Source organism: Fusarium solani, assembly GCF_023522795.1.
Source record: "Fusarium solani strain SB1 chromosome Unknown bctg00000002, whole genome shotgun sequence".
In the NCBI taxonomy this organism is placed as follows: Eukaryota; Fungi; Ascomycota; class Sordariomycetes; order Hypocreales; family Nectriaceae; genus Fusarium; species Fusarium solani.
In genome coordinates, this window is record NW_027072155.1 from 3689584 (window position 1) to 3701636 (window position 12053).

Below are 12053 nucleotides of genomic sequence, written 5' to 3' on the forward strand. Positions count from 1 at the left end.
GCTCTGGGAGTTTAGGTATCAGATCGCGAGGTTGGGAAAGGAGGTCTAGAGCACCCAGGCCCATGAGGATTCTCAAAGGTGCATACAAGGCCATTTCCATAGTAGCCCGGGAGCCTCGGCTTAATCGTCGTTCTTCTCTTGTAATTGCCGTCCTTCTCTCACTTATCCTGGTCTTGGCACTGCGGGATAGTCTGGGGTAACCTCGCACTATTTGCCTCAAACAGGGAAGGCGTCCTCTAATAGAATCGTCCCGACGGAGTTTACACTCTAAGCTCGCATCTCAATGGCAACCCTCGCACTATTTCTCTGGAACAGGTTGAGTATCTTTACTGGATATTTCCTTCTTGTTAGGGATGCCTCTCCTTCTTGACGTATTTAAACCATTTGAAATGCCCTCTCGGACTTCCAAGGGCGAGTTGTTTCTAAATAATAAAAACGAAATTCACCTTTATAGCATCTTCCCAGAACTTGGGCTAACACAGTTACGATATTCATCTAGGCTCGGCTATCTTTCTCGTCTTAGGCCTTTACTGCTCCTTTTCGATTTCGTCCGCTAGTATTAAATTGTAGACACGATGGCGGAGATATTCCATTCCTCCCTATCCGCCAATAACGCAGTTGCCTACTACAACGGCCGGGTATATACAATCGACAAGGAGAAGCCATGGGCTGAGGCCTTTATCGTCTCTCCCAACGGCATTTTCGAAGCAGTCGGTAGCGATGTCGAGATCAAGAAGATTGCAATAGGGAGAAACCTCATCATGTTTAACCTGCGTCAGAAGTTCATCATGCCGGGCATTCACGACGCCCACACGCACCTGCTGGTGGCCAGCATGCAGAGCTTGAGTGAGGCCCAAATTGGCCACGACGCAAACGAATACACTATCGCTTCCAAGATTAACGACGCACAGTGCGCTTGCTCCTACAACAACGTCTTTGGGGACTGGATCGTGGGCAGCTTCTACACTGCCGACTGTTTTCCAGACCAGAAGCCCGATAGGAAGTACCTCGACGAGACTTATCCTGACCAGGCTGTATTTGTTCGGGATGTGAGCGTCCACAATGTGCTGCTCAATACTGCCGCATTGATTAAATGCGGAATCGACCCGGAGAATGCTCAAGACCCGCCTGGTGGCAGGTATGTTCGCCGTCCGGACGGCACGCTTACTGGGGAGCTGGTGGAGAGCGCCCAATTGATGGCCTCCCGTCATCTCGGGCGACCTCCACTGGCTTTCGTCAAGGAAGCTCTCCGCTTCGGCATTGAGATGTGCCACCGCTTTGGCGTCACCTCGTGCCAAGAGGCATCGGCGTCGACGGCATACCTGCACGCCGTGAGAGAGCTCGAGGCTGAAAATAACATGGGCATTGATCTGTATACTCACATCGTCTGTCATCACGATTTCCACCTCACCACGTCAGAGCCCAGGGTCAGCCTCGAGGCCCTGCTGGATATCTCCGAGGGGTTTCGCAGTAAGCACGTCAACACCAGATTCGTCAAGATGTGGCTTGACGGGGCACCTCTACCCCGAACTTCACGCACTGCAGCCTGAAGGAGGATGGCCAGCCGGACGACTTTCTGCTTATCAACTGGGAGGACCTTTTGGAGAACTTTAAGAGATATGATAGCCGAGGCTTCACAATCAAAGTACACGCCGCCGGCGAAGGATCCGCTCGGCGGGTTCTGGACGTTATCGAGGAAGTGCGCAAGTTGAATCCTAATGGTCCGAGGCATGACATGGCTCACTGCAACGCCATTCACCCTGGTACGTCGAATTTGACGTCTTCCCCATTGTGCAGGGATGAAGCATGTAACGGGTACGAAAAGGGATCGCACCTTCGCTAACCATGATTCTTTCGAATAGACGACATTCCGCGCATGACGAGACTCCGTGTCACAGGCGAAATGTCGCCTGCCATATTCCATCATGGACTGGAAGCTGCCTACCCCGAAATCTTTAGGTGGCCATTCAACGAGCTCATGGCCGACGGGGGTTTGGTCACGATCGGGTCCGACTGGGTTCTGACGCCTAACCCGAGCTTGTTCGATGCCCTGGCGTACATAGTCGACAAGCTCGAGTACGCTCCTGGTGGCGAGAGACGACTCACGGACAGCTGCAAGACCAAGCGAGAGATTGGTGGTGAGATTGTCTGCGAGATCATCACCTTGAACGGCGCGAGGGCAGTAGGTGCCGACATGAGAACGGGGAGCATCGAGGTTGGCAAGCGGGCAAACTTCATCGCGGTTGACAGGGACCTGAGCAAGGGAGAGTTTGCTGGTGCCAAGATTCTCAAGACTTGGTTTGAGGGCAAGATGGTGTATAGCTCGAATGTCACCGGATCTCGAACTTTTTGATAGGTAGCCACTGAAAGATGGAAACGTCTTGCAATTGGCGTTGCAAGCCTAACAGCCTGCCAAGAAGACCTCAAAAAAACATCCATGATTGCCTGTCCAAATCGGCCAAGTGTTTCGATTAGACGTGAAGAAAAAGCCACCGGGAGCTGTACCCTCTGTTCTGCCTATCCGGGCAGAACCATCTGGTTTCAAGAGAGCCGAGTCGCGAGTAAGAGCACAAGAAGAAGGACGAAGACCCCAAGCCCAACTTGAGTAACGTTGTGGGAGGGCGAGAGGCACAAGAGCGCGGCAGCATAGACGGCAGAGGGATAGTGGATAGTAGAGGAAAGAATCCTCATGGTTCAATAATCTATCATTTTGGGTCGTAACTATAGTCTATGCCATTATCATGCCCCCATCACCAGCTATACTATACTAAACCAGCCTGCTGGTCCTCCTCATTTTATCTCCTTCTCCCCCATTATTTTCCTACATGAGATCGCCAAGACGCAGCTCGTCGGTAATACTGCGACCCTTCATAATCCACTTCCTCATTTTCCCACCGCGCTGGTGAGTAGGTGTTATCCTGAGTGTTCAGGCGCACAGCATTGGGACGGCTGGGCCGACCATCATCTTCATCGTCCGAATCATCGCGGTCGTGCTCGTAATCAGACGTCTCATCCTCCGCATCATGAGTAGATTTGCCATATCTAGAGTTGTTGGGCACAGGTCGGCGGTGTGATACGCCCTTAGAGGTCTTTGATGGCTCCAGATCCAACTCTAGGTCAGAGAGGTCGAGCTCAGGGAGCATCGGCTGAGAGGATGAGTGTCCCGAGTGACCGGAAACAGTAGCCGGTTGCCAGTTAGTCTTGGAAGCGACCTCTTGCTGCCTGGCCTCCTGGTTCTGCTCAGCGTGCCGGTGGTGAAGCGTGGTGTTCGTAGGTTGCATATCTTCAGTGTCCACCCGACGAAGTTGAGAGGAAACGAGATATCCAAGGCCTCCACCAGCTGCAAGTACAGCAGCACGATCGACCTTGCCACCCTGCTGAGTGGGTGCAGGGTTGTCGCTTTGCTCTGACTTTGTCTTCTCTTCCTTGCAATCCTCGGCCTTTGCTCTCTGCTCCGTGGCGGGCACGCTTCCGGACCTAGGGGCAGAGGCGGTAGGAGCACCTTGCATATGGCCAGGAAGAAGAACCATAGGGAGACCTGCCATCGGGGCTGAGACTGGCCGTCTCGATCGTGCCGGCGCCGCCAGGTTGGTATCTATACGGGCCTCGGGCTCGATAGCGGAAGGCGGCTCGACCTCGACCTCCGGTGTCTGCTGTTGCTGCACTGGCCTGGCGAATGGCGACCCATGCCCGCTTGAAGGAAAGCTCTCAGGTGTCGCAGGTTTCGAAACGGGAGGTGTGGACTTTTGAAATGAGGGAACACGGCGGTGTGGTGCTGTTGGTCGCTCGGGGGGAGATGCTGGGAAACTGATGAGGCCTCGAAGCCTTCGAGGCCCAACAAGGAGGGCATGCTGTTGTTGGACTGAGCCGTGATGCCGCCTGCAGGCATCGAGTATCTATAGTTGGTCTGATTAAAAGCCCCGGTGTCCAGACCTCCAAGCCCGGGTATCATGCTGGGTGGGTGGGCTATCTGGGGCTGGGCAGGCTTGAAAGGTTGGAAGGTCTTTGTCGAAGCCGCCATTGACGGCGCATGTGTCGCACTGGAATAAGGAACATAGGCCTTGTCCACAGTCTGCTCTGGCGTAGAGTCGGTTGGGATTGACTGGTAGTAGCTCCAGCTTTTCCTGTGGTCTTTGGAGCTTCTCACTCCAAGGCTAGAGGGCGCCGGTCCAGGCCATGCCACAAAGGCCTTTTCGGACGAAGGGCGACTCAAGGCGACGCCAATTTCTCCCTCCAGTTCGGCGATTAGTACAGATTGCCGATCTGAGGGAGCAGTTTCGTCCTTGTGGTCGCGGGTTCCGTCCGTTGATGAAGTTGTCGAATGTGCCCGTTCACGAGCCCCATGACCTATAGCTAGGCTCTGAGGCGGGGTGTTGAATCCAGGAACCAAGCTCAACGGCACCGCGGTCGATTGGGGCTTTGTTTGAACTGGTTCCTTGCGTGCTACCGTCTTGGGCAGCTCTGACCCAGACCGAGGACGTTCTCGGAACTCGGAGACGTGAGAATTCAAAAAGCTAAGAGCATCATGGCCGGCTTTATCGACTTCTGGGCTCATGCCAGGGCTCCACGAGACAGCACGAGGCCTTGAGCCTGAGGGAGCCAGTGAATTGCTGCCGGTGTTTATATGCAGCTTAGGGGGCTGCTGCTTTGCATGGTGTCCCGACTCATCGTGTTGAATTCGCAGTGTCGGTAAATCTGTGTTGGATGACGAAGTCGTGATGTATGAGCGTCGCCTAAAGTCTATTGAAGCTGGGAATGGCTCCGTGTCAGATGTTGAGGTCGTACCCTCGGGGGCGTACGGCTGGTAAGCCTTGAACGACACTGGAGCGGCGGAGCTCATGTTGTATGAGACATGGGGTGAGTTCGAAGTTCAGTAGAGAGAAAAGTTAGGAGAATAGGATTTGGGTCGGGCTCGAAGCTCTATTTCATAGATGGGAGCACAAAGAGGCGTAGTTAATAAGGGTCCATGCCCGCTGACGGCGCCAGGATTATTAGCTTTAGCATCGCCGCGTTTCCCTCTAGTTGGGAATGGATCTGGGCTCCGTGCGGATGGGCTCTAGACGTTGGATCCCGTCTCACGCACAGCCGAATCATCCCTGTCGTCTGGCTTGGCTGACTGCAGACGCCATGTAGTGGATGCTGCCAGCCTGTCATGATCCTTCGTGAACTGGCATCTGTATCGGATTTTTCCTTGTTGGGAGCGTATAGATAGGGTGACCTGTCCTGTTTGTGAAGACCGCAATTTGAGTATGCGACATGAGCTTCGTGGAATATTCCATTCTTAGATGGAGTACGCTTTTACGAGGAACTGGCCCACTGACTTCAGCCACCCCCAAGGCTTGTTCTGCATGCACAGGGCCACGGGATAAATCCCTGTATCTTCACCAATTATAGCTAGAGGGAGACTCACAACGGCTTCTCAAAGTGCAAGAAAGAAACGGCTGCCGATGCCATGTTAGTGGTTCTGCATCAAATGCCGACAGCCGGATTAGACGTCCACTAGCCACAAGGTAAGACAACCATGACAGCCCACTATTTGAAATGTCGAGATGGTTGCTCTGCTTTGTCAGGTCTCGGTTAAAAATAAACACAGCCCATGCCCATGCGCAGCAGCAGTTGCCAAGCCACCTGCTGCGCGTTTTCCCCATTGACTGACGAAATCCCGCCTTTTTGCAGCGGCTGGTATCCGTGGCCGCGCCTATTGGTGTCCGGCTCGTCTAGCCCGGAGTAGTATTGACGCCGAGCGCGGGCTTGTCTGGTTCCGTTGGCCGCGGGTGTGACAAGCGCTTCAGCCCCGACTTTTGGTGTTGTCTTAGAGAGTATCGCAGGTTGGGCACACGTGAGTCGCAAACAAACTTGGGCGTTTTGTGGCTAACATGTTACATTAATCCTGGCAAAGCCCAGTTGTGCGCAGCAGCTCCCTCGATGTGGACGGAACGGGACGACACGAGCATCCTTTGCGCACGAGTGTGCCTTGCGTTTGATCGAAGTGTACGCGAAGAAGGTATCGGACCTGCCTGGCCTTATCTTAAGGTTAAATCGACTAGTTTCTGGGCTGGATCCCAATAGACCGGGGATGGGAAGTCCAGACTCCATTCCTGCATCTCAGCTCGGCGACTTGAAAATCAGGCTCTGAGCTGAGACATCTCAACCCTACAGAAACGCAAACAGACAGACACGATGTAGGGAGAAATCGACTCGAGACAGCTCGGCTCAGCCTCGATCAAGAATCCCCAAGGCTCTATTTCCAGAAGTGCCTTGCATCGGCTGCAGCCCTATGGATGTGTTCCCCTCGGCGTTTCTTGGTGGAGGCTATGCCAATCCTCCATCGCACACACACAATCAAGAGTCCAGACTCTCCAGAGCCTGCTTCTCTAGCCGAGAGTCTGCAGCCAAACAGCCGCCCCCAAGGCCCCATAATACTGCAGAGGGCTTCTCCCAAGGCTCTGAACTATCTCATTTGAGGCCATATTGACCAGGCTGTGGCGTTTTTCAGCTCTTCCCCCTGCACAGGACCTTGGTAGGACTATAATAAAGCAAACATGTCCCACCGATTGCTCCCCCGGCAAGGCTACGATTCACATCTTCCTCCCTCGACACCATGGGCCATAGGTGCGCGGGCTACTACGTCAACTGCACGATCCAGTTTGGGCAGGATGGCAGCGTGAGCAGTGTCGGCAATGTCACCCGCGGCGAGTTCAAGCCCAACGCTGATGTTGCGGGGATCGGCGTGAGTTCCTTTCGGCCAAGACTTGGGGTTCGTCTGGGCATTGAAACTGACAAGAGGCTTAGACCGTCTTGGCTCTGGTTATTCCCACCGGGTTTGGCCTGTTTGTGAGCTTGATCATTGGCATGGCCTTGATCCTCGACCGCGTCCCAGGCGTTTATCGATTTCTTCGGAGGTGAGAGAGGTTCTAGAAAGGACGAGTTGAAGGTGGTGCTGATTCCTTTATAGACGCCCTGTCCTGCGAAATCTTGTTCCCAGCCCGAATCAAATTCCTGTCGAGCTTCCAGCCGACAGCCAGCCCTTGATACACCACGCGAATTCGTCGACCACATTGGCATCGAACACAGGTTACGAACAAGTCCCCCTCCAGGACCACCCAGAACACTCTCCCGGGCATTCGCACACCGAAAGGGGATCTGCTGCAACCTACTACGATGATCACCCAGAAAGACCCGAGCGTCGCGCCCAGCGACCGGCTCACGCAAGAAGTCCTCGCCATCACTGGCGTGGCTCCCGACCAAAAGGCACCATCTACTACCGCCCCATTACACAGAGAAACGTTGAGCAGGCGGTAGCAAAGCCATCGGCCACAAAAAAGCGAAGCACCATCATGATCAGTCTGTCTCAGCTCCAGGACTTTTCAGACCGCAACACCCTCTCAGAGACACGATACGACATGTTGGAAGCCATCATGCTCTGCATCCCTGATTCGCAGATCCTCATTGCTCTGGCTCTCGGTCTCAGCTTTGCGTCCCGGAGCAAATGCACCACTTCACAGTACCACATGAACGTCGTCGTCTGGCTGAGTCTGATCGCTTGTACAAATTTTCTCCTGGCCTTTACGCTGGTGCGCAACTTCTGGCGCTCAAAGCCGGCGGGAATCATCAGAATCTGCTGCTTCACAGGAGTCCTGATCTTCCTGATGTTTGTGTTCATCTGGCAACGCAGAACGGGCTGGACGACTGAATCTTGGCCCCCGGACGAAAGAAAGGATAGCTTGATCTTGTTCAACGCCATCTGTTTCATGCAGGAGCAGAGTCTGCACAACTTTACCCATCTCTCCGATAACCAATACAGCAAAGTTGGCAAGCTCGTCTCAACCAGCCAGCCGTTTTCAGAGCTGGACTTGCTGTCATATCTGATCATCTGCATCATCTTTGTGATCACCCTGATTATCAGAGTGTACCAGTTCTTCAAGTTCCGCACAAACGGCCCCCCACGAGGATCCCATACCGACGACGAGACCAAAGGGCTTCGAAGCCTGCCCGCCAAGACGTGGCTCATCATGGCGTGGTGGCTCGTCTCGTGGCTATGCTGCGGCATCATCTACATAGTCGCGACTCGCCGCATCTTTCACCTGAGGAGCTGGATCGCCGACTCGGAGTGGATGGAGTCGGATGAGTTTTCGTCTAACCCTGAGAACGACGTGCGCGGGTTTGGTCAGGTCACGCCACTTGTGGCGACGGGGGCTATTATTCTTGCTGCGATGGACACGATGAAGCCTCGGTAGGTTTTACGAGACATTTTCCTTTTGAGAAGTTTTTGCTAACTGTTGACGCAGATATGTGACCTGCAAGATAGTGGAAGAAGAGCCTGTCCAGGAGAATGAGGAGGCGTAGCAAGATATTACCAGCCACTACTGGATGTTCAAGGATGACCTTAACCCCTTAGGCGGCTCAATCCATGAGCGGCTTTCTGTTTATGGGTGGGTGAGCATGTTGACTTGGTTATACGGCGTATGGCGTTGGTGCGGGCATAGTGAGATGTTTCTCCTTGTAACAGGTGCACACGACTAGGTAATGCTTCATGCCCTAGAGCTCTCTCTTCCCACCTATGGAACCAAGTGAAATCTATCCGCGAAATCTATGAGGTTAAGCCGTTCAGTGAATTGGGATGATTGCAAGGCATGGGACGGTGATTGGGGTTGGCCCTGGAGCGGCCACGCCGTATGTTGAGTTGCAGCGTCCTTGTTGACAATAGACACGAATCATTGCTGTTTTTTTTTTTTTTACCAGGGCATTAGTTTTATCTCTAACCAGAGTTCAACTTACACAGAAACTCCCAAGATCACGAGAAGTTCATTCCTCTACTCCTTTCTGCTTTTCTGCCCAAGGACGGCACAAGTTTGAAAGTGTTCGTGATAGCATCCTTCAAGAACATTGGACTGTACTATAACGGGGCATGCCTGTTGGGCGGTTCTGGTTTCCTCATTGAGCCCATTTCAGGCATCTTCACCTGCATAATCCTTCTACCGAGCTGACGGGTCTGCAGCCATGTCCGTCAAGTCGCCAAGAGCGGATTACGCGGAGGAGGAGGTCTCCGGACACCTCGGGTTGAACCCCGCAAAATGGGATCTTGAACTGAAGAAGCGAGTCAAGATCATCTCCTCGTGCATGTTCTACCAAGTTCCCTGCTAATAAATAAGGGCAATATCCCCGCTAAAGCAAGACAATAGCGTCTTGTTTCTGGTCTTGGTTCGGCAAAACTTCATCTTAGCAAGCTCGTGCAAAGCCGAAGGGTTGTTTTTGCATGTGACAGGCAGAAGTAGGGAATGACTTTCTGACTGCGCCGCGCCAGTTGAAAGGGCTCACGTGGGACGGTTTCGGACGGGAGGACTTTAACAATTCGTGGCTCTTTCCGTTTTCGAATCTGATTTCCATCTACCCTCATCACTCTCCTTTTTTGTTTCTTTCCTTTTGATCCGGTTAGGTGAAAAAAGAGTTTCTTGCCACCTGCGAGACATGCTGCTCAAGAGGGCCCTGGAGTCACAAGAGTCGCTGACGTCGCGGGGCACACTTCCAGAAGGTACATGGCCCAAAGTACCTGGGGTACAGTAATGACGCCTGGATATCGCCCAGTGGCTTACAGTGGGTAGCAGCACCTAGCAAGGACAGGACAGGAGACTTTGAGGCCGTGTAGATGGCTGCCTTTGTGAGTTGTCTCTTTCATAAATGTCATCATCATCATTATCACCACCACGACTGCCGTCTTTTTCCTCCCTCTTCACTTCTTTCTCTTCTGCACAACTGCCCCCCTGCCGTCCCCCAGTCTATCCCGTCGGCACGGACAGCCCTAGCAGGCCCCATCAGCTAAAAGTGGCGCCCCCCATGACATATACCGTCCCCAAGCTCTTTATTAGCCTCCACTGTTAGTGACTTGATTTGTGACCCTCTGACGTCGCGACGCGGCCTGGCTGAGCGTTCACGGAACCGAGCGAGCACGGGGACAGAGAACACCTCTCCCTCTCTCTGTCTTACCGCCTCGGATTCATCGGCGATAGCTTCACTTTATCTCTGGAACTTGCTGCTGACTGTTCAACCATCCCAGGATACCCCTTGGCTGTCCCATCTTGGATCGTCGCCCATGTCTTCCCGCGACGATGCCTCCCTCGGCGCATCGCCTCCCTCCTACGAATCCCATCCCTCGACTGGCGGCGCGCCCCCGACCTATGCAACCTTTTCTCCCGTAACCCTCTCCGCAAACACTCCTTCTCGATCCTCCCGTCGATCAACCATCCTCGTCCATCAAAAGAGCCCGCTGCTCCTTGCGACTCCGCCCCAGATCACCCGAGCCCTTGCCTATAGCCACCCCTTTCTACTCCCGTTAAACAACCTAGCGGGGCTGCTCACCTGGAGCACCGGAGATCCGTGGCAGAGCTTCCTATTAGTCTGCTTCTTCTGGGCCGTCGTTCTCTATGGAGATGTGCTAGTGACATGGGCTGGGCCTGTCATGGTTGGCGTGGCCCTTATTGCTGGCATGTACGGCCGAAGATACAGCCCTCTCAGTAGTAGTGGGTGGGCCGAACCTCGAAGCCAACACAGAGATACTGCGTCCCAAGGCGCAACTCAGACTGGTGAGGCCAGCCACCAAAAGGGGAAGCCCAGCGTCAGCGAGAAGCAGTCGAAGCATGTTAGGGGAAACTCCGAGGTCACCAATACCAAGCACCAAAAGACATTGGATGAGATTGTCGAGACCCTCAAGGAGTTCACTGGGAGATGCAATGTCCTTCTGGAGCCTCTCCTCGACATGACAGATTTCCTCAGCACCCAGAGAACACCGACCAGTGCTACGACTCGACCGGCCGTGACCGTCATCTTCATGCGCCTCCTAATAATCACACCCGTTTGGATCGCTCTGACTGTGCCACCATGGAGGGTCATCACCACGAGGCGGGTTATACTTGTCGCTGGCACAATCATTTTGACGTGGCATGCAAGAGTTATGAGGGTTTCGAGGGCTATCCTTTGGAGAAGCTCCATGGTGCGGCGGCTTGCGGCCGGGATCACCGGACTTCAGTTTGACACACCCGAAAAGCCATTCCGAAAAGATTTGGCAGTGGCTGCTACCAAGGGCTCAGAACGTGTGGCTCAAGAGTCGGAACTTACAAAGGCTCTGGGCAAGTCTTCAAGTTTTTCGACAAACCATGGACGAAGGAATGGCCACGCCAAGACTGCAGGTGTCAAGTTCACGTTTATCATCTACGAGAATCAACGACGTTGGCTAGGTCTCGGGTGGACGAATAATCTTTTCGCATATGAACGACCTGCGTGGACAGACGAGCATAATAACCCGGTACCTGCAAAGGATGACTTTGAGTTACCCGAGGTGGAAGACGGGAGCCGTATGGAGTGGCGATGGGTTCAGAGCGGCCGTTGGCGTGTTGATGGAGTGACCGACGATCAGGGGGCCGTCGACTATGATGGAGAAGAGGGTAAGAATGGATGGATCTTCTATGATAACAAGGTACGCAAGGACAACTGATATGGTTTGAGCAAGGACACTAACGCTCGCAGTGGCAAAACGGACAGCGAGGCCAGGATGGTTGGAGCCGATGGACGAGACGACGGAAGTGGTATCGTGATGCCGAGTTGGTTGAAGTGGACCAGTCACAGGATGCTCACGCCGGTGATGCGGTAGAAGCCAAGGACTCTCCCACGGTGGCCAAGTTGAGGACTCAACAATACAACTCGAGCAACGAAACCATGGTTCCCACACGACCCGACGCGGCCGACCAGGCCCACGCCGAGGACCTCAGCATCGACGACGCGAGTTCCAAAGCAGCAGAGGATTCCCTGTCAGTACACTCGACATCTTCAAGATCATTCTTCCGGTCGCCATTAATGCGGAAGCGTGTCGCTGACCGATCCGTCACGGATAAAGAACGTACTAGGAGGGCCAGTAGGACCAGCAGCTTGTACAACGACGATGACGCGAGCTCCCTTGGAACAACTCTTGCACTGGAGATCCAGAAACAGGGCAAACCGGGCGGACAGTGGGGGATTGGCGACGAAGCACGAATGAGCCTTGAGTGACGACGCGACGGGTA

At 53.8% G+C, this 12053-nt stretch overlaps 4 protein-coding genes across 4 annotated transcripts; 3 read left to right on the forward strand and 1 right to left on the reverse strand.

The window, feature by feature from the left end:
* Positions 1–575: 575 nt before the first annotated feature.
* On the forward strand, positions 576–2353 carry MRS44_005087 (uncharacterized protein; the record flags this gene model as incomplete). Its single annotated transcript, XM_065622444.1, has 3 exons — positions 576–1501; positions 1546–1763; positions 1863–2353. 3 exons carry the CDS (start codon positions 576–578, stop codon positions 2351–2353), a joined length of 1635 nt encoding a protein of 544 aa, XP_065478516.1.
* A 460-nt stretch (positions 2354–2813) lies between these two features.
* On the reverse strand, positions 2814–4840 carry MRS44_005088 (uncharacterized protein; the record flags this gene model as incomplete). The annotated part of the gene is made up of 2 exons (XM_065622445.1): positions 2814–3862; positions 3934–4840. 2 exons carry the CDS (start codon positions 4838–4840, stop codon positions 2814–2816), a joined length of 1956 nt encoding a protein of 651 aa, XP_065478517.1.
* A 1761-nt stretch (positions 4841–6601) lies between these two features.
* On the forward strand, positions 6602–8346 carry MRS44_005089 (uncharacterized protein; the record flags this gene model as incomplete). Its single annotated transcript, XM_046268627.2, has 4 exons — positions 6602–6730; positions 6793–6902; positions 6956–8233; positions 8289–8346. 4 exons carry the CDS (start codon positions 6602–6604, stop codon positions 8344–8346), a joined length of 1575 nt encoding a protein of 524 aa, XP_046135749.1.
* A 1744-nt stretch (positions 8347–10090) lies between these two features.
* MRS44_005090 (uncharacterized protein) lies at positions 10091–12039 on the forward strand (the record flags this gene model as incomplete). The annotated part of the gene is made up of 2 exons (XM_046283192.2): positions 10091–11470; positions 11521–12039. The coding sequence occupies 2 exons, from the start codon at positions 10091–10093 to the stop codon at positions 12037–12039; spliced, it is 1899 nt and encodes a 632-aa protein (XP_046135748.1).
* Positions 12040–12053: the final 14 nt, after the last annotated feature.